The sequence below is a fragment of the Scyliorhinus canicula genome, chromosome 20 (genome assembly GCF_902713615.1).
Source record: "Scyliorhinus canicula chromosome 20, sScyCan1.1, whole genome shotgun sequence".
NCBI classification, from domain to species: Eukaryota; Metazoa; Chordata; class Chondrichthyes; order Carcharhiniformes; family Scyliorhinidae; genus Scyliorhinus; species Scyliorhinus canicula.
In genome coordinates, this window is record NC_052165.1 from 82,341,189 (window position 1) to 82,366,737 (window position 25,549).

General features: G+C 47.7%; 1 protein-coding gene across 3 annotated transcripts in view; it reads right to left on the reverse strand.

Moving 5' to 3' along the window:
* zgc:113223 (uncharacterized protein LOC541424 homolog) overlaps window positions 1-25,549 on the reverse strand; it is a 107,686-nt gene that overhangs the window by 70,035 nt on the left and 12,102 nt on the right. The window contains exons 1-2 of one of the 3 annotated variants that reach the window (XM_038781233.1): window positions 20,643-20,846; window positions 6,914-6,971 (exon numbers count right to left, since the gene is read on the reverse strand). The exons of 1 other annotated variant lie outside the window; for it this stretch is intronic. In XM_038781233.1, coding sequence (XP_038637161.1) covers window positions 6,914-6,956 — 43 coding nt within the window. In that variant the 5' untranslated portion in view covers window positions 6,957-6,971; window positions 20,643-20,846. Of the gene's footprint in view, window positions 1-6,913; window positions 6,972-20,642; window positions 20,847-25,549 lie in introns of those variants that run through there. One more of the 3 variants, XM_038781232.1, reaches the window with a different exon arrangement.

Here is a 25,549-nt window from a genome sequence, read left to right on the forward strand (position 1 = left end):
TTTGGACACTAAGGGTAATTTATCATGGCCAATCCAACTAGCCTTGCACGTCTTTGGACTGTGGGAGGAAACCAGAGCAGATACGGGGAGAATGTGCAGACTCCGCACAGACAGTGACCCGGCAGGCTATCGAACCGCACCGCGCATGCGCACTACAACCAAAGGTATGAAACGGCCGAGAACTGCACCGCGCATGCACGAGAACGCACGGAACGTCATGGAGGAGCAGAATCCTTAGGATATGTCTAGTTTTGTGAAGAGGCACGCGTGTACCATTTCACTTGTGATTTCTTCCCTTTTTGGGATTGGGTAATGTTCCCGCATAATATTTTTGTTTAGATCCTTGGGGTCGATGCAGATTCGTAGGTCTCCCGAAGGCTTCTTGATACACACCATCGAGCTGACCCAGTCAGTTGGTTCAGTGACCTTAGAGATGATGCCTTTCTTCTGTAGGCTTGCGAGTTCTGCTTTCAGTCGATCCCTCAGTGGAGCAGGAACTCTCCTTGGTGGGTGGACCACTGGATTTGCATCAGGCCGCAGTAGAATTTTGTACTCGTATGGAAGTGTGCCCATTCCACTGAAGACATCTGGGTATTGGTTCAATATGTCGTCGAGGCTGGCCTGAAGATCCTGATGAGACAGCATCATGGTGTGGACCCTTTGGATGAGGTTCAATTGCTTGCAGGCTTGCGCACCTAGCAGGGGCGCCCTGTCTGGTTGGACAATCTCTAATCTCAGGCTTGTCTCTAGGTGTCGGTTGGACACTGTCAGATGGCATGACCCCAGTGCCGTGATTGCATTGCCATTGTAGTCCTGGAGTTTGCAAGCAGCTGGAAGGATTTTGGGAGCCTTCTTGATTTTCGTGAAGTCAAACTTCGAGATCGGGTTGGCGGAGGCACCTGTCCCCAGTTTGAACTGGATGGGGCATCGGTTGACATCCATCACTGCGTTCCATTCATCCTCGGAATCAACGGCAAGGATTAATTGGACTTGCGAGGTGTCCGGTGTGGTGTTTTCGCACTTTGTGATGATGCCTACTCGGAATGTTTTATCCAGGTAGTCATCGCCTGGATCTGTTGCACTACCTTGATCAGAGTCATGCGTTTGGTGTTGCACACTTCTGATGCAGTTCAGTTTGAACTGTGGCCGCTGACTCCTGAATTGTGGTGCAGATCTGCACTGGGCAGCATAGTGGTTGAGTCTCCCACATTGGAGACATTGTTTGCCTTTTGCAGGGCATTTTTTTCTAAAGTGGGCGGTCCCACAGTTTGAACACATCATGACGTTCCATGCGTCCTCGCGCATGCACGGTGTGGTTCTCGGCCGTTTCATACCTTTGGTCGTAGTGCGCATGCGCGGTGCAGTTCTCAGCCGATTTGTGTTTCCGGTCGTACTGCGCATGTGCCGGACCCAAGGAGGAGCACGCAAGATGGCTGCAATCGGAGATGGGGAGGCGCTGCATTTGGGAGATGGCCTGAACGCTCTCCGCCTAGTTGGAGGTTTGTTTTTCACTCTCGTCGTTTCTGTATTTTAAGTAGCGATTTTTTGAATGTTCATTTACAGTGCACATTTCGATAGCGATCTTTAAAGTTATATGTTTAATTTTTAGCAGTTGCTCTCTAAGAGGATCAGAGTGGATTCCAAAAACGATTTGGTCTCTCATAATGGGGTCAGTTATGTCACCTAAGTTGCAGGATTGCACTAGCAGTCTAAGGTTAGTGAGATAACTATTGAAGGATTCATCTTTACCTTGCATCCTTTGTTTAAGGATGCAGCGCTAAGGGCTGCATGGTGGCGCAGTGGGTTAGCCCTGTTGCCTCATGGCACCGAGGTTGCAGGTTAGATCCCGGCTCTGGTCACTGTCCATGTGGAGTTTGCACATTCTCTCCATGTGTGTCGCCCGCACAACCCAAAAGATGTGCAAAGATTGAACATGCTAAATTGCCCTTAATTGGAAAAAATGAATTGGGTACTCTAAATTTATAATTAAAAAAAGATGTAGCGCTCAAATATTTCGTTTGTGGGAACCTTGCACTGGCTATCGGATTTTTCCTGGATAGTGTTGTATTTTGTTTTGTCCTGCCCTTCTGTGTATTGAAACGAATTGAAGATCTTTATCGCATGGTCACCCGCAGTGGTCAGTAGGAGAGCTATTTTCCGAGCATCGGTCGCGTTGTTCAAACCGGATGCTTCTACAAATAGTTGAAATTTTTGTTTAAACGAACGCCAGTTAGTACTAAGATTACCGGTGGTCCTGAGGTGATGAGGAGCGTGTGTCTTGTCCATCGCGCCTGGATTCGGTAGCTTTGTTCTGGCAACGATGCTTGTGTTGGCTCTGTTGCCAAAGAGTTGTCTGTCTCTGAACTTACTGAGTTTAACTAGGTAGATTCAGTAGTCACTCCTGGTACCATGTGCTATTATATTACTTTGGGTAACATAAGCCGCAACTTGGTGTAGGCGCTGTTGACGAACACTCCAGACCTCGAGGTAAGTTGAACATATTTATTGAACAATTAACAAAGCTCCTAAATAAGTTCTACACTCTACTGATCTGACTCTAGTAACACAGTACACTCTACTAGCTATATGAACTTACTCTAGACCAGTGTTCTTCAAACATTTTTTCCGGGGACCCATTTTTACCAACCGGCCAACCTTCGGGACCCAACCTGGCTGACCTACGTGACCCACGCTGGATGACCTTCGTGACCCACGCCGGCCGACCTGCGCGACCCACCATTTTCTCTTACCTTGTTTGCTGCTGACAAGAATGCGCCCATCATGCTGCGTGCATGCGCAATGCGGCCAACTTTTTTTTCACATGTTCACGGCCACTTGCAGCTGCCGTTATTAAAAGCCAGCTGCTGCGCGGGGATTTGCGCGATCGGGAGCACCACGGACGACGGCTCGGCGACCCACCCAACCACCGCCCGTGACCCACCAGCGGGCCGCGCCTCTGACTTTGAAAACACAGCTCTAGACCACATGTAATGGTGTGACGGTGCTGCTTGCTACATACTCTTGCTCTCTAGGTTTCTGCCAGTGGAAGGGGGAGAGGGCCTGTCTGTCTTGTCTTTTTATAGTGGTCGTGTGGTGCCCTCTTGTGGTGATGCCACCGCTTGGTATTCTGATTACTCATTGGTTGTGTCTTGTTCTGATTACCCATTGGTTACCTGTCTGCATATCATTACACATGCCAGGTCAGATAATCAGCTACCAAATTCTTCGGCGCCGGTTTTCGGGCGGGGATCACGCCGGTCGGGGGCCATAGGCAGGGTCCCCCCCCCCCGGCAATTCGCCGGACCCCAAAGGGCCGAACGGCTGGCGTAAAATGGACATGGTCCACCCTGGCGGGACCTGGCTTGTCGGCTGTCTAGCGGGGTCCTCGGGGAGGGGTGCGGGGAGATCCGGCCCCGGGGGGGCCCCTACAGTAGCCTTGCCCGCGATCGGGGCCCACCGATCTGCGGGCGGGCCTGTGCCATGGGGGCACTCTTTCCCTCCGCTGTAAGGCTTCGCAATGGCCGGCGCGGAGAAGAAACCCCCAGCACATGCGTAGGAAACACGCCGGTGGTTCTGCGCCTGAACACGCTGGCAGTCGTGCGCATGCACCAACTCACGCCGGCTAACGGCGGTCCTTCAGCACAGTTGGTACGGCGCCAACCCCTCCAGCGCCGGCCTAGCACCCGGAAGTGCGGAGGATTCCGCAACTTCCGGGTGGTCCGACGCCGCTCTTGGCGCCCGTAAGGGCTGCCCCGACAATTCCGTGAGAATTCCCGACCGTTGGTTTAATTATTCACGTGATGTGGGGCCTCGATGGCTCAGTCAGCACTTATTGCCCATCCCTGTGTGGTATTGGGCTGCCTAATTGAACCGCTGCAGTCCATGTGGTATAGATACACCCCCAGTGTTGCTATGGAGGGAGTTCCAGGATTTTGACCCAGCAACAGTAAAGATTTGTTTTGGAGCCATTTGTTGTTTTCGATGCAGACAAGTGGCAGTTCAGGATAGCCAACATATAGGATTGCACGGTGGTACAGTGGTTAGCACTGTTGCCTCACAGTGCCAGGGACTCAGGTTTGACCCCAGCCTTGGGTGACTGTGTGGAGTTTGCACATTCTCCTTGTGTCTGCGTTGGTTTCCTCTGGATGCTCCAGTTTCCTCCCACTGTCCAAAGATATGCAGGTTAGGTGGATTGCCCATGATCAATGCGCAGGTTTACAGGGATAGGGTGGGAGAGGGTTCCTGGGTAGGATGCACTTTCGGAGAATCGGTGCAGTCTTGATGGGCCGAATACCTCCTTCTGCACTGTAGGTGGTCTATGATTGTATAACCTTAATCCATCTCACCATTGAACACCATCAAAGCTACAGATATCTGGAAGTGAGTGTGGGGAGGCAGCTGCAATAGGTGAGGAGTAATGATGGTGTCAGAGGAAGAGTAGGAATCTGCTTCCTGAATGGCAATATGGTGGCCTGCAATGTATGTAATTGGACAAAGAAATGGGGTAGACAGATCAAATTCTTGCCATTCTTCAATGATAAAGGATATGAAAGGAGCATGGACAGAGTGGATAGTCAGAAGCTTTTTCCTAGGGTGGAACAGTCAATTATTAGGGGACATAGGTTTAAGGCGCGAGGGGTAATGTTCAGAGAAGATCTGCGAGGGAAGGTTTTTACACAGAAGGTAGTGGGTGCCTGGAACTCGCTGCTAGAGATGGTGGAAGCAGGTACAATAGCGATGTTTAAGGGGTCTTGACAGATACATGAATAGGATGGGAATAGAGTTATATGGACCACAGAAGTGTCGGAGGTTTTAGGTTAGACAGACAGAATGGCTGGCATAGGCTTGGAGGGCCAAAGGGCCTGTTCCTGCACTGCACTTTTCTTTGTTCTTTGAAAGGGCTGGCCAGGCTGTTCAATCATCAGTCACCCTCTTGGGAGAGAGAGCCGCTTCATATTTCTCTATCTCCCTCAGGGGCTGGTTTAGCACACTGGGCTAAATCGCTGGCTTTTAAAGCAGACCAAGGCAGGCCAGCAGCACGGTTCAATTCCTGCACTGGCCTCCCCGAACAGGCGCCGGAATGTGGCGACTAGGGGCTTTTCACAGTAACTTCATTTGAAGCCTACTTGTGACAATAAGCAATTTTCATTTCATTTTCATTTCATAACCGTGCATGGTCTCCTCCGAAGGCTGGAATTCCAGAATATTTCTTCTCTTTGTGATGGCCCCTTTCAATTTTGTGCCCCTATGTCACAGGAACATGGGAGTGGGCCATTGTGGCCCTCAAGCCTGTTCTGCCAATCAACTAGATCATGTGCTATCTTCTACCTCCATGCCCTCTTCCTGCAATATCCCCTTGATATCTTTAGTGTCCAGAAATCTGTCCATCGCAGTGTTCAGCGTACTCAATAACTCAATCTCCACAGTCCCGTGGGGTAGAGAATTCTGACGATTCATCAATCTCTGAGTGAAGAAATTTCTCCTCATCTGAGACGGTGTGGGATGATTCTAGACACCCACAGTCAAGGGAAAACAGTCTTCCTACATCCACGCTATTGAGTCCTGTAAAAGGATAATATGCAAAGAGAGGTGTCTTTACATATTAACTGGTGCAATACCATCAGCCTGGTATGAGATGACCATTTTCAAGTCAATGCCATGCCTATAACTGCAGGGTAGCTGCAAGTGTCTGTGCAGGAGGGAAGGGCAGTGGAATGTGTGAGCACCATCTGCAAGATGCACTGCAAGGGCAGCTCCTTCCAAACCCATGACCGCTACCATCTAGAAGGACAAGGGCAGCAGATACCTGGGAGCCCCACTACCTGGAGGTTCCCCTCCAAGTAAGTCAATCACCACCCTGACTAGGAAATATATTGATGTTCCATCACTGCCGCTGGGGCAAAATCCTGGAACTCCCTCACTAACAGTCCTGTGGGTGTACTAACACCACATGGACTGCAGCGGTTCAGGAAGAACCTTCTCAAGGGAAATTGGGGATGGGCAACAAATGCTGGCCCAGTCAGCGACACCCACATCCATAAATGCATTTTTTTTTTAAAGGTGGCAATACCCTGAAGCTGGCTCTCTCCTGACCCAGAGCCAGTACTGGCTTGTCAAGGTCATGTCATGATATGCAAATATGCAACCAATGAACACTCAGAATAGGACACAACCAATGGGAAGTCTGGACACTCAGAGGTGGCATCACCACAAGAGGGCATGATATAAACACTATAAAAGGGATGAGGCATTCACACCCCGCCTCTTTCCACAGACAGACATTTAGAGAGTTAGACAGGGTTGACCAGCAGCATCACACCCCAGCACGTGGCTTAGAGCAAGCTGGTACAGTTAGACTGAGTTACTACAGTTAGATTAGCAGAGAGTGGAACTCAATTGAGAACTGAGTTAATAGTTCAATAAACACGTTGAACTCATTTCAGAGTCTGAAGCATCCTTTAGTTAAGACTGCATCACGTAGCAGCCTGTGTTATCCGCAGCAGCATAACACAACATGGTTGGCAGCAAAATGGCAGATAAGAGTGTTCTGGCTCATGTGCTAACTGATGTTCCTGGCATGACATCTCTCATCTTGCATCACGCTTGTGCCCATTCTTGGCACTCACTGAAGATGCCACTTTACTATGCATATTCTTTTTAAAATGGGTGAGAATGCTTTGATTGCAACACAGAAAATGGAAGAAAACACCATTCTGAAGTGGTTCAAACGAATGAGGGAGCAAGCAAGTTTTGAGAGGCAGTGGCTATAATAATGTTAACCAGAGAGAGAGGTTGTTAGGAGTATAATTGAAGACAACAATAACTAAAGTTGTGCAGATTAATATTAAACAGCAATAAATTGAGTCACAGATGTGAAAATCCCAGCTTTAATCATTCTGTCTCAATGGTTTACCTCCCTCTATTGCAGCTTTTGAATAGATTCCCACAGCTATCATCAGCCCGCTTGCTACCTGTTAATGGGAGAACAGAAAAATAGGAGTCACTCCAACAAGAACTTCTCCAACATGTATACAGTAACCAATGCATTCATCAATCTACTTTTTATACATTAAAAATCTTCAACCTGCATCCACTATCTTTCATTCGGTTTACAACAATAACCATTTCACATCCACCTCCAGGACTGGAGGGGATAGTCGAATGGATGAGAGTTTCACCAGTTGACAGGATGAGCCAGCAGCAGTGACAGGTGATATTATAGAGGTTGATGTGGGAGTGTGGGAGGTTTTTGTGATGAAAATGGATATGGGGTCGGGAGCTCAGTTCAGGGTTCAGCACTGAGTCAGGAGATTGTTGTTTCAAATGCCGTTGCGTGGATTTCAGCACACAATCTACATTAACACCTCAGGACAACAATGAAAGAGATGCCATCTTTCATATGAGATGTTTTACCAAGATGCCCTTCAGGTGGATATACAAAGATCCTGTTCCATTATTTAAAGATGAGCGGAGGAGTTCTCCCCGTGGTCTTGCTCAATGCTTATCTCTTAAACAAAATCGATAAAACATCCGGCTCATTCAATGGCGATGACAGGATGTTTTTCTCTCAGCCTCATGTCTTTGTGGAACTCTCTTCCACAGAGTGCAGTGGAGACCGCACCAATAAATATTTTTTAAAGAATAGGTAGATAGGTTCTTTTTTGTTTAAATTTAGAGTGCCCAATTATTTTTTCCAATTAAGGGGCAATTTAGCGTGGCCAATCTACCTATCCTGCACATCTTTTGGGTTGTGGGGGTGAAACCCACGCAGACACGGGGAGAATGTGCAAACTCCACACGGACAGTGACCCAGTGCCGGGATTCGAACCCGGGTCCTCAGCACCGTAGACAGCAATGCTAACCACTGTGCCACCGTGATGCCCTAGGTACATAGAATCATAAGAACATAAGAACTAGTAGCAGGAGTAGGCCATCTGGCCCCTCGAGCCTGCTCCGCCATTCAATGAGATCATGGCTGATCTTTTGCGGACTCAGCTCCACTTTCCACCCCGAACACCATAACCCTTAATCCCTTCATTCTTCAAAAAACTATCTATCTCTGTCTTAATAACATTTAATGAAGGAGCCTCAACTGCTTCACTGGGCAAGGAACTCCATAGATTCACAACCCTTTGGGTGAAGAAGTTCCTCCTAAACTCAGTCTGAAATCTACTTCCCCTTATTTTGAGGCTATGCCCCCTAGTTCTGCTTTCACCCGCCAGTGGAAACAACCTGCCCACATCTATCCTATCTATTCCCTTCATAATTTTATATGTTTCGATAAGATCTCCCCTCATCCTTCTAAATACCAATGAGTACAGTCCCAGTCTACTCAACCTCTCCTCGTAATCCAACCCCTTCAGCTCTGGGATTAACCTAGTGAATCTCCTCTGCACACCCTCCAGCGCCAGTACGTCCTTTCTCAGGTAGGGAGACCATAACTCAACACAATACTCCAGGTGTGGCCTCACTAACACCTTACACAATTGCAGCATAACCTCCCTAGTCTCAAACTCCATCTCTCTAGCAATGAAGGACAACATTCCATTCGCTTTCTTAATCCCCTGTTGCACCTGTAAACCAGCTTTTTGTGACTCATGCAGCAGCACACCCGGGTCTCTCTGCACAGCGTCATGTTTTAATATTTTATCATTTAAATAATAATCCATTTTGCTATTATTCCTACCAAAATGGATAGCCTCACATTTGTCAACATTGTATTCCATCTGCCCGACGGTAGCCCATTCACTTAGCCTATCCAAATCCCTCTGCAGACCTCCGGTATCCTCTGCACTTTTCGCTTTACCACTCATCTTAGTGTCGACGGTATCTGTAGATATTTGAATGTTTACCTGGAACTGGAGACATTTCACTGGCCACTAAAATTGGTTCAAGTGTTTGGCACGTCTGCGAGTAAGATCATCTTTGGAATATCGAGAAGGTGAGCCCAATCTGCTTTCTGTCGCTCGCAGTCGGTCAGGGGAATTCTTAGGGCATTTCTAGGACCAGAGGCCCTTCCATGGAGATGTCACTGAACTGAACTCACTTTACTCTGAACTTTTGGGAGGAAATGTGATCAGAGATTTGAGAAAAATTCTTCCTCCTAATACGAGCGACTGAAGTCTCTCGTTCCACTTGGAGGAGAGGAGGAGCTTGGTGAATATTGATCGGGGGAATGGTGCTCCGGGGTTGTCAGAATGAGCAGAGCGACGTTTGACTGTAGGATGCTATGTGGAATGTGATACAGTCTGACTAATGTCCAGGATATGGAGTTTGATGGATCCAAGCAGCTTTTTGACTTGCCTTTGGACACAGGAGGAGGAGGAAGAGGTGGAGGAGGAGGAGGTGCTTCAGAGAACATTTCCTCGGCAGTCCCATTGGATTGACCAGAGTTCCACCCTGCAGGTTGCGAATTGTCACCATAATGGAGGATTTCGTGAGCTAAATAAGGGATAAGGGCAGCACGGTAGCATTGTGGATTGCACAATCGCTTCCCAGCTCCAGGGTCCCAGGTTCGATTCCGGCTTGGGTCACTGTCTGTGCGGAGTCTGCACATCCTCCCCGTGTGTGCGTGGGTTTTCTCCGGGTGCTCCGGTTTCCTCCCACAGTCCAAAGATCTGCGGGTTAGGTGGATTGGCCACGATAAATTGCCCTTAGTGTCCAAAATTGCCCTTAGTGTTGGGTGTGGTTACTGAGTTGTGGGGATAGGGTGGAGGTGTTGACCTTGGATAGGGGCTGGGGTGCTCTTTCCAAGAGCTGGTGCAGACTCGATGGGCCTAATGGCCTCCTTCTGCGCTGTAAATTCTATGTAATCTATGTAATCTGCAAACTTGGACACATTGCCCTTGGTTCCCAACTCCAAATCATCTTTGAAAATTGTGAACAATTGTGGGCCCAACACTGATCCCTGAGAGACACCACTAGCTACTGATTGCCAACCAGAGAAACACCCATTAATCCCCACTCTTTGCTTTCTATTAATTAACCAATCCTCTATCCATGTTACTACTTTACCCTTAATGCCATGCATCTTTATCTTATGTAGCAACCTTTTGTGTGGCACCTCGTCAAAAGCTTTCTGGAAATCCAGATATACCACATCCATTGGCTCCCTGTTATCTACCGCTCTGGTAATGCCTTCAAAAAATTCCACTAAATTATTTAGGCACGACCTGCCCTTTATGAACCCATGTTGCGTCTGCCCAATGGGACAATTTCCAACCAGATGCCTCGCTATTTCTTCCCTGATGATAGATTCCAGCATCTTCCCTACTACCGAAGTTAAGCTCACTGGCTTATAATTTCCTGATCTTTGCCTTCCTCCTTTTTTAAACAGTGGTGTCACGTTTTCTAATTCCAATCCACTGGGACCACCCCAGAGTCTAGTGAATTTTGGTAAATTATCACTAGTGCATTTGCAATTTCCCTAGCCATCTCTTTTAGCACTCTGGGATGCATTCCATCAGGGCCAGGAGACTTGTCTGCCTTTAGCCCCATTAGCTTGCCCATCTCTACTTCCTTAGTGATAACAATCATCTCAAGGTCCTCAGCTGTCATAGCCTCATTTCCATCAGTCACTGGCATGTTATTTGTGTCTTCCACTGTGAAGACTGACCCAAAAAACATGTTCAGTTCCTCAGCCATTTCCTCATCTCCCATTACTTAGTCTCCCTTCTCATCCTCTGAGGGAGCAATATTTACCTTAGCCACTCTTTTTTTGTTTTATATATTTGTAGAAACATTTACTGTCTGTTTTTATATTCTGTGCAAGTTTACTCTCATAATCTATCTTACTCTTCTTTATAGCTTTTTTAGTAGCTTTCTGTTGCCCCCTAAAGATTTCCCAGTCCTCTAGTCTCGCACTGAACTTTGCCACTTTGTATGCTTTTTCCTTCAATTTGATACTCTCCCTTATTTCCTTGGATATCATGGTCGATTTCTCTCTTTCTACCATCCTTCCTTTTTGTTGGTCTAAACCTTTGCTGAGAACTGTGAAAAATCGCTTGGAAGGTTCTCCACTGTTCCTCAACTGTTTCACCATACAGTCTTTGTTCCCAGGTCTACCTTAGCAATGGAGGATAATCTTCTCTCATTCCATTGTAATCTCCTTTGTTTCAGCACAAAACATGAGTTTTTGATTTTACCTTCTCACCCTCCATCTGTATTTTAAATTCCACCATATTGTGATCGCTCCTTCCGAGAGGATCCCTAACTATGAGATCATTGATCAATCCTGTCTCATTACACAGTACCAGATCTAGGACCGTTTGTTCCCTCGTAGGTGCCATTACATACTGTTCTAGGAAACTATCGCGGATACATTCTATAAACTCCTCCTCAAGGCTGCCTTGACCAACCTGGTTAAACCTATCGACATGTAGATTAAAATCCCCCATGATAACTGCTGTACCATTTCTACATGCATTAGTTATTTCTTTGTTTATTGCCTGCCCACCATAATGTTACTATTTGGTGGCCGATAGACTACTCCTATCAGTGACTTTTTCGCCTTACTATTCTTGATTTCCACCCAAATGGATTCAACCTTATCCTCCATTGCATCAATGTCATCCCTTACTATTGCCCGGATGTCATCCTTAAATAACAGAGCTACACCACCTCCTTTACCATCCACTCTGTCCTTCCGAATAGTTTGATACCCTGGGATATTTAACTCCCAGTCGTGACCATCCTTTAACCATGTTTCAGTAATGGCCACTAAATCGTAGTCATTCACGATGATTTGCGCCATCAACTCATTTACCTTATTCCGAATACTACGAGCATTCAGGTAAAGAACACTTATGTTGGCTTTTATACCTCTGTTATGAATCTTAACACCTCGATCAGTAACCTCTCCTGAGTTATTTTTCCTCTCAACGTTTCTCCTAATTTTTCTTGTCATTGAACCCATATCTTCATGTAACAACCTGCCGTGTCGCTTTCATTTATGTTTTTACTTCCCATTTTATTCCTTTTAATATTACTGGGTGTATTCACTGAGCTCCCCTCAGTCACCTTGTACTGTCGCCCTTTTTTGATTTTTGACTATGTCTTCTCTGCCTTACACTTGCCCCCTTACTGCCTTTTGTTTCTGCCCCTGTTTTACTACCTTCCGACTTCCTGCATTGGTTCACATCCCCCTGTCACATTAGTTTAAACACATCCTGCCCAGGTGTAACCCGTCCAGTTTGTACAGGTCCCACCTCCCCCTGACACCATCCCTTCAGCCACGTATTCATCCTATATAGCCTGTCATTTCTACTCTGACTAGCACGTGGCACCAGCAGTAATCCTGAGATCACTACCTTCGAGGTCCGATATCTTAACTTCCTTCCGAGCTCTCTTTACTCTGCTTTTAGGACCTCATGCCTTTTGTTATCTATGCCGTTTGTACTTGACTAACAAGGGAATGAAAGATTATTGGTGTTAGGCAGGAGCCAAGGCCATGGTCTTACGGAATGGCGGAGTAGGCCCGAGGGGTCGATGGCCTACTGCTGTTCCTGCTTCGTATGTCCGTGTGTAAGTAGGTAGACCCACAAGCCTTTCATTCAAATGCTTACATGAGACCCTCACGTGCTGGAAATGCAGTCAGTCTCCTTTGTTTGGCCAAGTTTGGCCACTGGAAATTCGGTTCCCAAAGAGGCTGTAGCAGGAAAACAGGGCTAAAGATCTAGGTCTAACTGCAGCTGGGGCCTTTACAAATACAGTGTAACCCCCCCCCTTCCTTTGTATTTAATATTTGCATACACAAAACCCAAAATTCCATTTGCTGTTCATGGCATTACTTGTGTAGCCCCTTCAAATGTGTCTCCTCTCCACACCCGCCATTTAAGGTAGCCTTCCTTACTCTGTTCATCTGTCCAAAATGTGTTCTCTCATATTTCCCCACATCAATCTGCTTTAGTGCCCGTACAACTGACCTGCCTTTATTTTCATAATTTTGCAATCTGCTATCTGCCCCTCTGCCCTACCTACTGCCTGCAGCAAGTTTCAATATTGTTTCCTCAAATCAAAAGGCCGGATCATTTCAATTAAAGTTTTCTTACTGTTTGTGGAAAACCTCATTCTTCCAGTCAGGTGGTTTAGTTTTTAAAACGATAACAACTTGCCTTCATACAGTGCCTTGAACATAGGAAACCCTCACAAGACACTTCGCAAATGTTTTTACTTCCCATTTTATTCCTTTTAATATTACTGGGCGTATATTAAACGCCCAGTAATAATATACTGGGCGACTGGGCGCGAACGTAAATAGGCCAAAAAAAACACAGCCACGGAAACAAGCATTAGGAATGGTGACCAGTAAAAGAGGGTAGAGTTGGATGAATGGAGTGCTCATGGACATTGATAGAGCTGCAGGAGGCTACAAAGATATGTGGGGGAGATGCCATGGAAAGATTTAAACTGTTTTAAAATGGTGGCATCCAGGGACTGGGAACCAATGTAGATCAGTCAGCACAGGGAGATGCAAATTAGGTTGCGGGCAACAACATTTTGGATGAGCTCATTTATGGAAGAGGAAAACAGTTAGGCAAGCTTGGGAACAGTTGATTCTGGAGGCAGGGTTGTCAACTGCGACTTGGAAATTTCATCACATGACTTTGCCATTGGGAATTGGCAAGATGGGTTAAATAGACTGATGGAGAATGGGAACAGCAAGCGTGTAGGCTACCCCCGTCTAACCCATCAACCTACATTAGGCATTGTTGTCACTGGCTTAGCAGCGAGGCATTGGCCACATAGTCCTCTAAAAGCAGGAAGTGCGAATATTAAAAAATTTGCTAAATTGCCACCATAACCTACATAATTCCCCCATTGCCCCTCCCCATTTGTTTCCATTTGCGTTCTGTGGCCCTGATGGTTCCCATGTATCCCTCCGTCCCCCTCCCTTTCTATCCATTGCTGGCTTCAAACTGGTCCTGGAACAGGCTGATGAATGCCCCCATGCTTTGTGGAAGTCATCGTACGACCTTCCGATAGTGTATTTGATCTACTCCAGATGGAGAAATTCCAATAGGTCTGCCAGCCAGTCTGCAGCTTTTGGTGGTGCTGTTGATCACCAGCCGAGCAGGATTCTCCGGCGGGCAATTAGGGAAGCGAATCCAAGGGCACGACCCTCTTCCCCATGTGGAGTTCTGGTTGGTCCAATACCTTGAAAACCGCCACTCTCGGGCATGGCTCCACCCTTACTCCCGCAACCTTGGACATCGCCTCGAAGAAGGAAGAAGAAAGAAGACAGAGGGTGGTGGTTGATGGGAAATGTTCATCCTGGAGTTCAGTTACTAGTGGTGTACCGCAAGGATCTGTTTTGGGGCCACTGCTGTTTGTCATTTTTATAAATGACCTGGAAGAGGGTGTAGAAGGATGGGTTAGTAAATTTGCAGATGACACGAAGTTCGGTGGAGTTGTGGATAGTGCTGAAGGATGTTATAGGTTACAGAGGGACATAGATAAGCTGCAGAGCTGGGCTAAGAGGTGGCAGATGGAGTTTAATGCGGAAAAGTGTGAGGTGGTTCACTTTGGAAGGAGTAACAGGAATGCAGAGTACTGGGCTAATGGCAAGAGTCTTGGTAGTGTAGATGAACAGAGAGATCTCGGCATCCAGGTACATAAATCCCTGAAAGTTGCCACCCAGGTTAATAGGGCTGTTAAGAAGGCATATGGTGTGCTAGCCTTTATCAGTAGGGGGATTGAGTTTCGGAGCCATGAGGTCATGCTGCAGCTGTACATAACTCTGGTGCGGCCGCTCCTGGAGTACTGTGTGCAGTTCTGGTCACCACATTATAGGAAGGATGTGGAAGCTTTGGAAAGGCTTCAGAGGAGATTTACTAGGACGTTGCCTGGTATGGAGGGAATGTCTAACGAGGAAAGGCTCAGGGACTTGAGGTTGTTTTCGTTAGAGAGGAGAAGGCTGAGAGGTGACTTAATAGACACATATAAGATAGTCAGAGGGTTAGATAGGGTGGAAAGTGAGAGTCTTTTTCCTCGGATGGTGATGACTAACACGAGGGGACATAGCTTTGAATTGAGGGGTGGTAGGTATAGGACAGATGTCAGAGGCAGTTTCTTTACTCAGAGAGTACTAGGGGTGTGGAACGCCCTGCCTGCAACAGTAGTAGACTCACCAAATTTAAGGGCATTTAAGTGGTCATTGGATAGACATATGGATGAAAATGGAATAGTGTAGGTCAGATAGGGTTCAGATGGTTTCACGGGTCGGCGCAACATCGAGGGCCGAAAGGCCCGTACTGCGCTGTAATGTTCTATGTTCTATGTTCTATGAAGGCTGCCCAGAACCCGACAAGTCTGGGGCAGATTCAGAGCATGTGGGCATGGTCGCAAATGGCCTCTTTTTGTGCTACAACCATTCTGTGTTTCTGTGAAGTGAAACTTAGCCTAGCTTTGCTATAACAATTTTTGGGAAATGTCAACTGTGAAGCCTATTGAAACTGCAGGAACAGATTACTAATGGTTCTTTTCCAACATCAATCAATACACTCCAGCAGTGTGTGCCTACGTTTTTGCTAAAACTGAACGTTGTAGTTTTTTTTTCATTTTTAAAGGGATGATGACTTAAATCAGGTCAAGACATTTAAACATCTTATCCAACCTTCAAGAATGTTTACATCTCCATAAAATTGTATTATGCATACTGTGGGTTCAGGCCCTTGAAACAGCAAAAATAAAGTCTGTTTGAACTCAACATTAATTCCAAATAGCACCACTGAGTCCAGATTTTCTGCAACAATTTTAAAGGCCTCCAGATTCGGGCCAACTCTGTGAAAATCCAACTACTGGCAACCTCAATTTTCCTGTTGGTTCATATTACGACTCCCTAGGCTCTTGCAAAGTTAATTCCAGCCCCACTGTCCTTTCCTTGGTTCTCTGAAAACCACCCCACTCAGGTAGGACTCAATGACCGCCCATCGCCGGGCAGAATACAGCCTTTAGCCAATTCATTGGCCACCAGCCAGCCAATTGAACTGAATCCCTCTCAAATCTCAGGTACCAAAAGTCTGAATTTTTCTGTTCAGAAGCTAAACCTCCAATAGCACAGTATACATTTTGTGTTTCTCACTTCCTCTGCTCGACTTAAGGTAAATGTCCATTACATATCTATGGTTCAAAATGTTAACAAATTAAAATAAATTGAGCATAAGAGAATCAACAGGAAAGGCCATTACACTTTAATAGTTATAAAATAGAATAGATGGGTCACCATCAGCAGTTGGGAAATCCAGGCCAAGAGACAAAGCTTATATTCTTTAGAGTATTGAAGACTAAGGAGTAACCTGCGTGAGGTGTTTAAGATGAACAAATGAGTTTAAAGAGTTGAGAGGAGAGAAATCTTTGACAGGGAGTCTAAAATAAAGGGATATGGCCTAAAAGTTAGAGCTGGGCTGGACGGGGTGGTGTCAGGAAGCACTTCTCCACACAAAGGGGGCGCGATTCTCCGCAAATGCGGGGAGTCGTAAAGGCTGCCGTTGGACAGGCCGTGACCCACGGCAGCCTTCACGGCCACTTCCGGGTCCGATTCTCCCCCCCCCCCGGGCGGGGCTAGGAGCGCGGCCCCATGCGTAATGGCGGTGCGGCCTTGACGACGGTCGTCAAGGCCGCACGTCAAGCGTCACGCCGGCTGACGCGGCCGATGACGTCAGCCGCGCATGCGCAGGTTGGACAACGCCAACCCGCGCATGCGCAGTTGGCGTCTTTCTCCTCAGCCACCCGGCAAGACGTGGCGGCTTGATCTTGCCGGGCAGCGGAGGGGAAAGAGTGCGTCCGTTTTGGACGCTGGCCCGACGATCGTTGGGCACCGATCGCGGGCCTGTCCCCTCCCGAGCACAGTCGTGGTGCTCCCGTGCCAATTGGGCCTCTAGATGTCCCAAACGGGCATATGGCGCCCGTTTCACGACGGCAGCGAGCAGGTGTGTTTGCTGCCGTGATGAAACGGGCGCGAAGGGCCGGCCGCTCGGCCCATCGGCCTCGGAGAATCGCCGCTCGCCGTAAAAAACGGCGAGCGGCGATTCGTGGCGTGGGTCGGGCGTGGGGGGGGGGAGACTAGTGGGAGAGCGTGAAAAATGTCGGGAGGCCCTCCCGCTATTCTCCCACCCGGCGTCGGGGGCGGAGAATCGCGCCCAGGGTATTGGAAATCTGGATTCTCTCCCAAAATGCTGCTGATGTCGGGGGACAATGGAAAGCTGAGATTGGTAGATTTAGAACATAGAACATAGAACAGTACAGCACAGAACAGGCCCTTCGGCCCTCAATGTTGTGCCGAGCCATGATCACCCTACTCAAACCCACGTATCCACCCTATACCCGTAACCCAACAACCCCCCCTTAACCTTACTTTTTTTATTAGGACACTACGGGCAATTTAGCATGGCCAATCCACCTAACCCGCACATCTTTGGATTGTGGGAGGAAACCGGAGCACCCGGAGGAAACCCACGCACACACGGGGAGGACGTGCAGACTCCACACAGACAGTGACCCAGCCGGGAATCGAACCTGGGACCCTGGAGCTGTGAAGCATTTATGCTAACCACCATGCTACCCTGCTACCCTGCTGCCTTTCTGTTAGGTAGTAAGGATTAGCGATGCAAGACGTATAAACAAAATACGATGCTGATCAGCTATAATCCAACTGAATGATAGAATAGGTTCAAGGGACAGGATAACCTTTTCCATCGAACATATGAATTCATCTAGTTTCAAATTTCATCACAACAATGCAGGTGACATTTTAATTCCCTCTGAGGGAGGAAGGGTGAGTATTTTGATAGCCTCGTTATGTGGAAAAGCCAGATAAATGGGTGAATAACTCGGTCTGATGAATACAGAGGATTGTGTGTTCAACACTATTCTGCCTGTTTTGTAAACTGTGGGTAGATACGAGCCAGAGTAAAGAGTCTCAATTTCTGATTACCATAATGTGTTATAAGGAAGATTGGAGCTGATGGCTTGTACAGAACATCCTCATATTAAGATATTAGGCCTGTCCCCAAACTCTCTCAGAATTGGCATCAAATCTGCTTAGAGAATGAGAAAAAGTAAAAATCACATTTCTGTGGCTGTTAATTTGGCAAGGATTAAGTTTTTAATTTATTGGATGCATATTAAATGAAAAACAAAATAAAACTTAATGAAGGCAACTGATATTCAAATGACCCAACAGAGCAATCGGGTCAGTGGTCTTGTAACCATACCAATAGGCCATCAATGAACACATGACGAGTGGTGAACGTAACTGAGGCTTTAATAAACTAAACGGAAAGCCTCCTGGTCTCAGATCCCGAACTGAGGCAGCGGCGGAGACTAGCCGCCTTAATACTGAGCCCGAGGGGAGGCGGAGCCAGCAGGCCGTAGTTTACCACGTTACATATAATACAGTGGCAGTTTACCACAATACACATATTATATACTACAGTGGTTCGGACCCAGCAGGGACAAGCCCAGGCATGTAGCAGTCCAACAGTACAATACAATACAGTGGTATACCACACATACTACAATTATGAGGGCCATAGATAGGGTGGATAGGAAGGTACTTGCCCCTTGGTGAAGGGATCAATAACCAGGGGGCATAGATTTAAGGTAAGGGGCAGCAGATTTAGAGAGGATTTAAGGAAAAACTAAGGGCGGTTGGAATCTGCAACTCACTGCCTGAAAGCATCGGAAAGACGGGGACCCTCACAACATTTAAGAACACTGAGAAGTCTTACAACACCAGGTCAAAGTCCAACAGGTTTGTTTCAAACACTAGCTTTCGGAGCACTGCTCCTTCCTCAGGTGAGGATCCGAAAGCTAGTGTTTGAAACAAACCTGTTGGACTTTAACCTGGTGTTGTAAGACTTCTCACTGTGCTCACCCCAGTCCAACGCCGGCATCTCCACAACATTTAAGAAGTATCTAGATGAGCACTTCAAATGCCATAGCATGCAGGACTACGGACTGTGCTGGAAAATGGGCTGAGAATAGATAGGTGCTGGATGGTCAGCCAGGAAGCGGTGGGCCGAAGGCCTCTCTCCGCGCTGTAAAAACTCTATGGGCAGGATTCTCCGGTTCGCCAGCCGCGTTTACCAGCACAACGTGCCCCCGCCGGCAGCGGCATTCTCCATTCCCACAGCCGGCCAATGGGGTTTTCCATTTTGGCGACCTCACGGTGTCAGAAAAACCGTGGGCGTGGGTGCGCTGACAGCCGCTAGTGGATCCCGCCGACAGTGAATTCTGCTGTATGACTCTAAATTCGATCTGTGGAAATTTAGTAGTGGTTGGCAGTGATAGTGCAGCAATATTAACCCTCAACTTCTATCTGTTAATATGATGACCTCCTAACCAAAGTATATTCAAACAAAGGGACACTATTGCAATTGTATGTGAAGGGGAAACAAGCAGCTTTCTCACCCGAGAGAAGAGATAAGCAAACGATATACAGGCAAATCTTTTGCCAAGCAGGGGCACGGGTTTAGCAACATCAGAGTAAAACGTATGAGAAAGTGGAACGCAGGAACAATAATCTGCAATTTGATAGCAGCTTTAACATAATGAGCTGCCCCAGGACATTTCGGAGGCGTGCTATCGAATAACATTTGACAATGAGGCACAGAAGGAGTTGTTAGAATATGTGATCAAATGCTTGGTCAACGAACCAGGTATTAAAGAGCCACTTCAAAAAGGTTTTTTCTCATGGTACATTTGGTGCCCACCCCTAATTACCCTTAAACTGAGTGGCTTGCTGTGCCATCGCAGAAGGTGGCTAAGACTCAACCACATTGCGATGGGTCTGGAGTCACATGTAGTCCAGACCATGTAAAGACGTCAGATTTTGCTTAGCTAGATAGATAGACAGATAGATGGATAGATAGGTTCTTGATTAATAAGGCAATCAGGGGTTATGGGGAGAAGGCAGGAGAATGGGGATGAGAAAGATATCAGCCATGATTGAGTGGCGGAGCAGAGTCGATGAGCCGAGTGGCCTAATTCTGTTCCTATGTCTTATGGTCTTATAATCTTATGTAAGGTCATGTATAAACCGGATGGGTTTCTACAACAATCGATGATAGTTTCAGGGTCACCATTACCAACACAAGCTTTATGTTCGAGATTAATGAATGCAGCCAAAGTTTGCATGAGTCCAAGTTTACAAATGGGGCCAAGGGAGCTCTTCAGGAGAGCATTGGAACCTTTAATTCTCAAAGTAAGTAAGTTATGGATGAGGGTCTCAGCAGCAGATCTTGAGCTGAGGCAAGACGAGAGAGGGGTGATTATAGAGATGGAAGGAGGCAGTCTTGGTGATGGAGTGACCATTTGGTCAGAGGTTCACCTCAGGGTCAAACATGACACCAAGATTGCGAATAGTTTGGTTCTATCAGTGGTCAGGGAGTGGGGTTGAGTTAGCGGCTCAGTTTGTGGTTGGGATCGCAGAAGATGGGTGGGATTCTCCGTTGGCTGACGCCAAAATTGCGAAACGCGATTGGACGAAAATCGCGGTGGGCAATGATTTGACACCAAATCGCAATTCTCCACCACCTCGTGAGCGGTGTCAATGCGGTCCGGAACGCATGCACTGTAAACAACGTTTGCATGTCATTAGGCAGACTGACAGGGTATTCTCTGGGGCCTCCCCGATACTGCACCTCCGATTGGCTGAGGTCCCGACGTTCAATTGTACTGGATACGCAGATGGTTGAGGTCTTGGATGCAGATTCAACGGTTCAGCCGCCTCCTGCTGATCATCCACCAATGGCATTCCTCCCGCAGATGACGTTTTCCTTCAGGTATACGCTGCATGATCCGGCGTTTCGGGGGCTCGACATTTCACCGGAGCCGAAGAGGGTCTGACGTCCTCAACCTGCTCCTCCTCCTTCTTCTCATTGGCCGTTGAGCGTGTCTTTGGAATTTTGGGGGGGGGGAGGAGGAAGATTGGGACTTAAGGGGTGGGAATGATTATCTTCCCTATGATTCTCACGGAGTATGATCTCCCCCCGCTGAGGGGTGGGGGAACTTCATTCAGCTAGGTATAAAAGGTCGGCCGTGGGGAGACCCGGTCGGGATATCTTGGGAGTGGTAACTGTAACTGTCAACAAACCTAACTGTATTTCTACTCGGTGTCGACTTCCCATGTCCTTATTAAAGCCATCCTCTTATTTGCAGGTGGGGATTTGCTTGTGGGATCCTGAAGCCCGGAAAAAGACTACCATTGGCCAGCTAAATGCCTGATAGGCACTCAATTCCATTGGGTTTTCCCCAACACAGGCAACTCAGGAATCCCGCTGGTTCCTAATTGACGGGTGAGACTCACCTCCGTTGTTCGCTTGTATTAAGTAGGTGCGCTGACCGATAACATTTCTGCCAAGCTTATCTGCACTTGGGTCTCCAACCATTTTTCCCAGATTGAGATTCACTGGCTAAAACCAAATTTGTGTGGATTTAGCTCCCAAGTCCTCAGGATTCTCAGGATTTGCTCGAGCTGTTTTCCATTTCTCTTGTAACTACTGCCTCACATCGTCCATCTGTCCTGTTGGTCACGTCTGAACTGGTCCCAGTGCCAACGGCTCCAAGAGTAAAACGCTGCCCAAACTCCAGCTGCACCCCACCACATTGGTACAAAAGCTAATTCTCCACCCAGAACAACACATAATTAATGCAACATTTGCCATTCAGGGATTATCAATGCAAAGCCCAATCATCAATCTGTTAACCCCACATGACTCGTAAAGTCAGCTTCATTTATGTAGTGTTGGGAATTTTTTTTCCATAGAATTTACAGTGCAGAAGGAGGCCATTTGGCCCATCGAGTCTGCACCGGCTCTTGGAAAGAGCACCCTACCCAAGCCCACACCTCCACCCTATCCCCGTAACCTCACCCAACACTAAGGGCAATTTTGGACATTAAGGGCAATTTAACAGGGCCAATCCACCTATCCTGCACATCTTTAGGCTGTGGGAGGAAACCAGAGCACCAGAAGGAAACCCACGCACACAGGGGGAGAACGTGCAGACTCCGCACAGACAGTGACCCAAGCCGGGAATCGAACCTGGGACCCTGGAGCTGTGAAGCAGTTGTGCTAACCACTATGCTACCTTGCTGTCCTTCTAGAAAGGATGTGGTGGGTGTGAGGAGACAAAATGAGAGTTGTGAGGTGGGGGGTTTATTTAGAATGCCTGGTGTGTACCAGACGTGTAGCTGGACAATTATGCCTGGGACTGTTGGACTCGTCCGTGTGAGTCTGCCACACAGGGTCAGCTTGAAAACATTTGGTCTCCAAAGAAATCTAACATCCCTGACCTGACTGACATGGTTGAATCCTGAGTATGTGGATAAGGGGCTGGATTCTCCACAACCCCGCGTCAAAATCGCATTTGGCATGTGGGGCAGAGAATCCAATTTGGTGCCAAAATCAGACCCGGTGGCGGTCCGGCGATTCACCGGGCCCCGAAAATCAGCATGCGCACGTCGTACTCCGTGCAGCTGGGGGCCCATTGCCGGAGGCTAGCCCAGCGATCCTCCGCTCCCGACCGGCCGAGTTCCTGATGGCGTGGAACTAACATGCTATGGCCGGTTGGGATGCTCACGTGGCGGCTGCGGACTGGTGGGGGGGTAGGCGGACAGGACACCGGGGGGGGCCTTATGGGTGGCCGGGGGACAGATTGGGCCGGTAGGATCTTCGGGCGCACGGCCGTTCCGGGGGGGGGGGGGGGGGGGCTACATCCTGCGGCTGCCTCCGCGGTCTGAGTCCACCATGGAGCTCAGCGCAGCCACTGGAGGCCGCCGCCATGAGCATGCGCGGACTGGAAACCGGAAGTGCGGGGGCCCGTATCTGCAGCTTGAACTATGTGAATTACTCCGGGTCCCTGCAGGCGGGGGAATCGGCTCAAACTTTCTTCAGGAATTTTCGGAGTGAAACGCCAGCATTTATACGCCGGCGGGGGGACATAGCCCAATTTTGGGAGAATCCAGCCCAAGATGCGGCAGGAGCTATATTGAAACACACAGAAATTGTGCAGTGAGCAGCACATTGGACGATAAACTACGAGAGCAACCATGATCCTCCTGACAACAGAATGGACGCACATCCTTTTTTATATTCATTCACAGGAGGCAGCATCGCTGGTTAGACCGGCATTTATTGCCCATCCCTTTTGCCCTTCAGAAGATGGTGGTGAGTTGTCTTCTTGAACTGCTGCAGTCCTTGAAGTGTAGGTACATCCACTGTGCTTTTAGGGAGGCAGTTCCAGGATGTTGCCCCAGCCACCGTGAAGGAACGGCGACATATTTCCAAGGGAAGAGTGGTTCCCCGAGTTGTAGGCATGGAGCTTCAGCAGAGCAAGTCCACAAACCTATTTCATGGTAGCTGGTCATTTGGTAACATCTAGCAGTGGAAAGGCCTTTCCCTGGTAACTAGCTTGGAGATAATATCTACCAGCAGTTGAAAAGAACCCACTTAGGACGATTGTGCCACCCAACCTCAGCTCAGCCTTTGAGAACACACTCCACCCTCAGACATTTACCTGCTGTTTTAGGGCCATATTTTCTATTGTTTGAAAATTGGTATTTTCAAAGCAACCTAGGACTTCAGAGCAGGTGTAGGCCACTCTGCCCCTCGAGCCTGCTCCCCCATGCCATAAGATCTAGTTGAGGTCTCAGCTCCGCTTCTCTGACTGTCCCACAAAATCCTTGACTCTATCATCAACCACAAATCTGTCTGACTGCTTCTCGTTCTAGATTGCCCCACAAGAGAAAGCAACCTACTTTGCCCCACAAGAGAAAGTGTCTACTTTGTCAATATCTTTTATCATCTTATATATCTCAATTGGATCTCCTTTCATTCTTCTAAATTCAAGAGTATGGGCCTAAACTGCTCAATCTCTCTTCATATCTCTGAAGGTAAGCATGCAGGGGCAGCAGGCGGTAAAGAAGGCTAATGGTATGTTAGCCTTCATTGCGAGAGGTTTCGAGTACAGGAGCAGGAATGTGTTGTTGCAATTATACAGGGCCTTGGTGGAGGCCACATCTAGAATATTGTGTGCAGCTTTGGTCTCCTTTTCTGAGGAAGGATGTTCTTGCTCTCAAGGGAGTGCAGCGAAGGTTTACCAGACTGATTCCAGGGATGGCGGGACTGTCATATGAGGAAAGATTGACTCAGTTAGGATTTTTCTCGCTGGAATTCAGAAGATCTCATAGAGACTTATAAAATTCTAACAGGACTAGACTGGGTAGATGCAAGAAAGATGTTCCCGATGGTGGGTGTCCAGAACCAGGGGTCATAGTCTGAGGCTTCATGGTTAACCATTTCGGACAGAGATGAGGAGACATTTCTTCACACAAAGAGTGGTGAGCCTGTGGAATTCATTACCACAGGAAGTAGTTGATGCTAAAATATTGGATACATTCAAGAGGCGGCTAGATATAGCACTTGGAGAGAATGGGATCAAAGGTTATGGGGAGAAAGCAGGATTAGGCAATTGAGTTGGACGATTGATCGTGATGAATGGCGGAGCAGGCTCGAAGGGCCAAAAGGCCTTCTCCTGCTCCTATCTTCTACGTATCTATGAATCAATCTGGTGAACCTCCTCTGAACTGCCTCTAATGCTACCATATCCCTCTTCAAATAAAGGGACCAAAACTGTGCACAATACTCCAGGTTCCGTCTCACCAATGACTTATTCAGTTATAGCAACATTTCTCTACTTTTATATTCCAATCCTTTAGCTATTAAATTCCATTTGCCTTCCTTATTACCTGCGTATCCGCATAATAATTTTCTGCGATTCATGGAAGAGGACACCTCTGCAGCAAAGCACTCTGAAGTCTCTCTCCACTTGGATAATAAGTTGCCTTTCCATCAACTTTTCTTCAAAGGTTTAGTCCTTCATCCCAGGAAGGAGTCAAGTGAACCTTCTCTGACCTTCTTCGAACGCAATTATATCTTTTCCCAAATAAGGAGTAATATGCCATATGGACGATGTATGTGGCTCCACAAGAGAAGAGCCCAAAGTCAGAGCCATCCTGAGAGTCATACAGGATATAGAATTTACAGTGCAGAAGGAGGCCATTCAGCCCATCGAGTCTGCATCGGCTCTTGGAAAGAGCACCCTAACCAAGCCCATACCTCCACCCTACCCAATAACCCAGTAACCCCACCCAACATTAAGGGCAACTTGGATCCTAAGGGCAATTTATCATGGCCAATCCACCTAACCTGCACGTCTTTGGACTGTGGGAGGAAAGCGGAGCGCCCGGAGGAAACCCACGCACACACGGGGAGGATGTGCAGACTCCGCACAGACAGTGACCCAAGCAGGGATTCGAACCTGGGACCCTGGAGCTGTGAAGCATTTGTACTATCCACAATGCTACCGTGCTGCCCTCAATGGATATGTGGATAGCATTGAATAAAAAATATGAGTTCGCCAAACCTGATTACATTTCCAGGTCACATAGTACAAGCTACTGGAGTCACAATTGGTCAGAGACTATCCACCATCAAGGAAAATAACTGAGCATTCTCGGGAAGGTCTATCAAGTAGACAAGTTTCTATC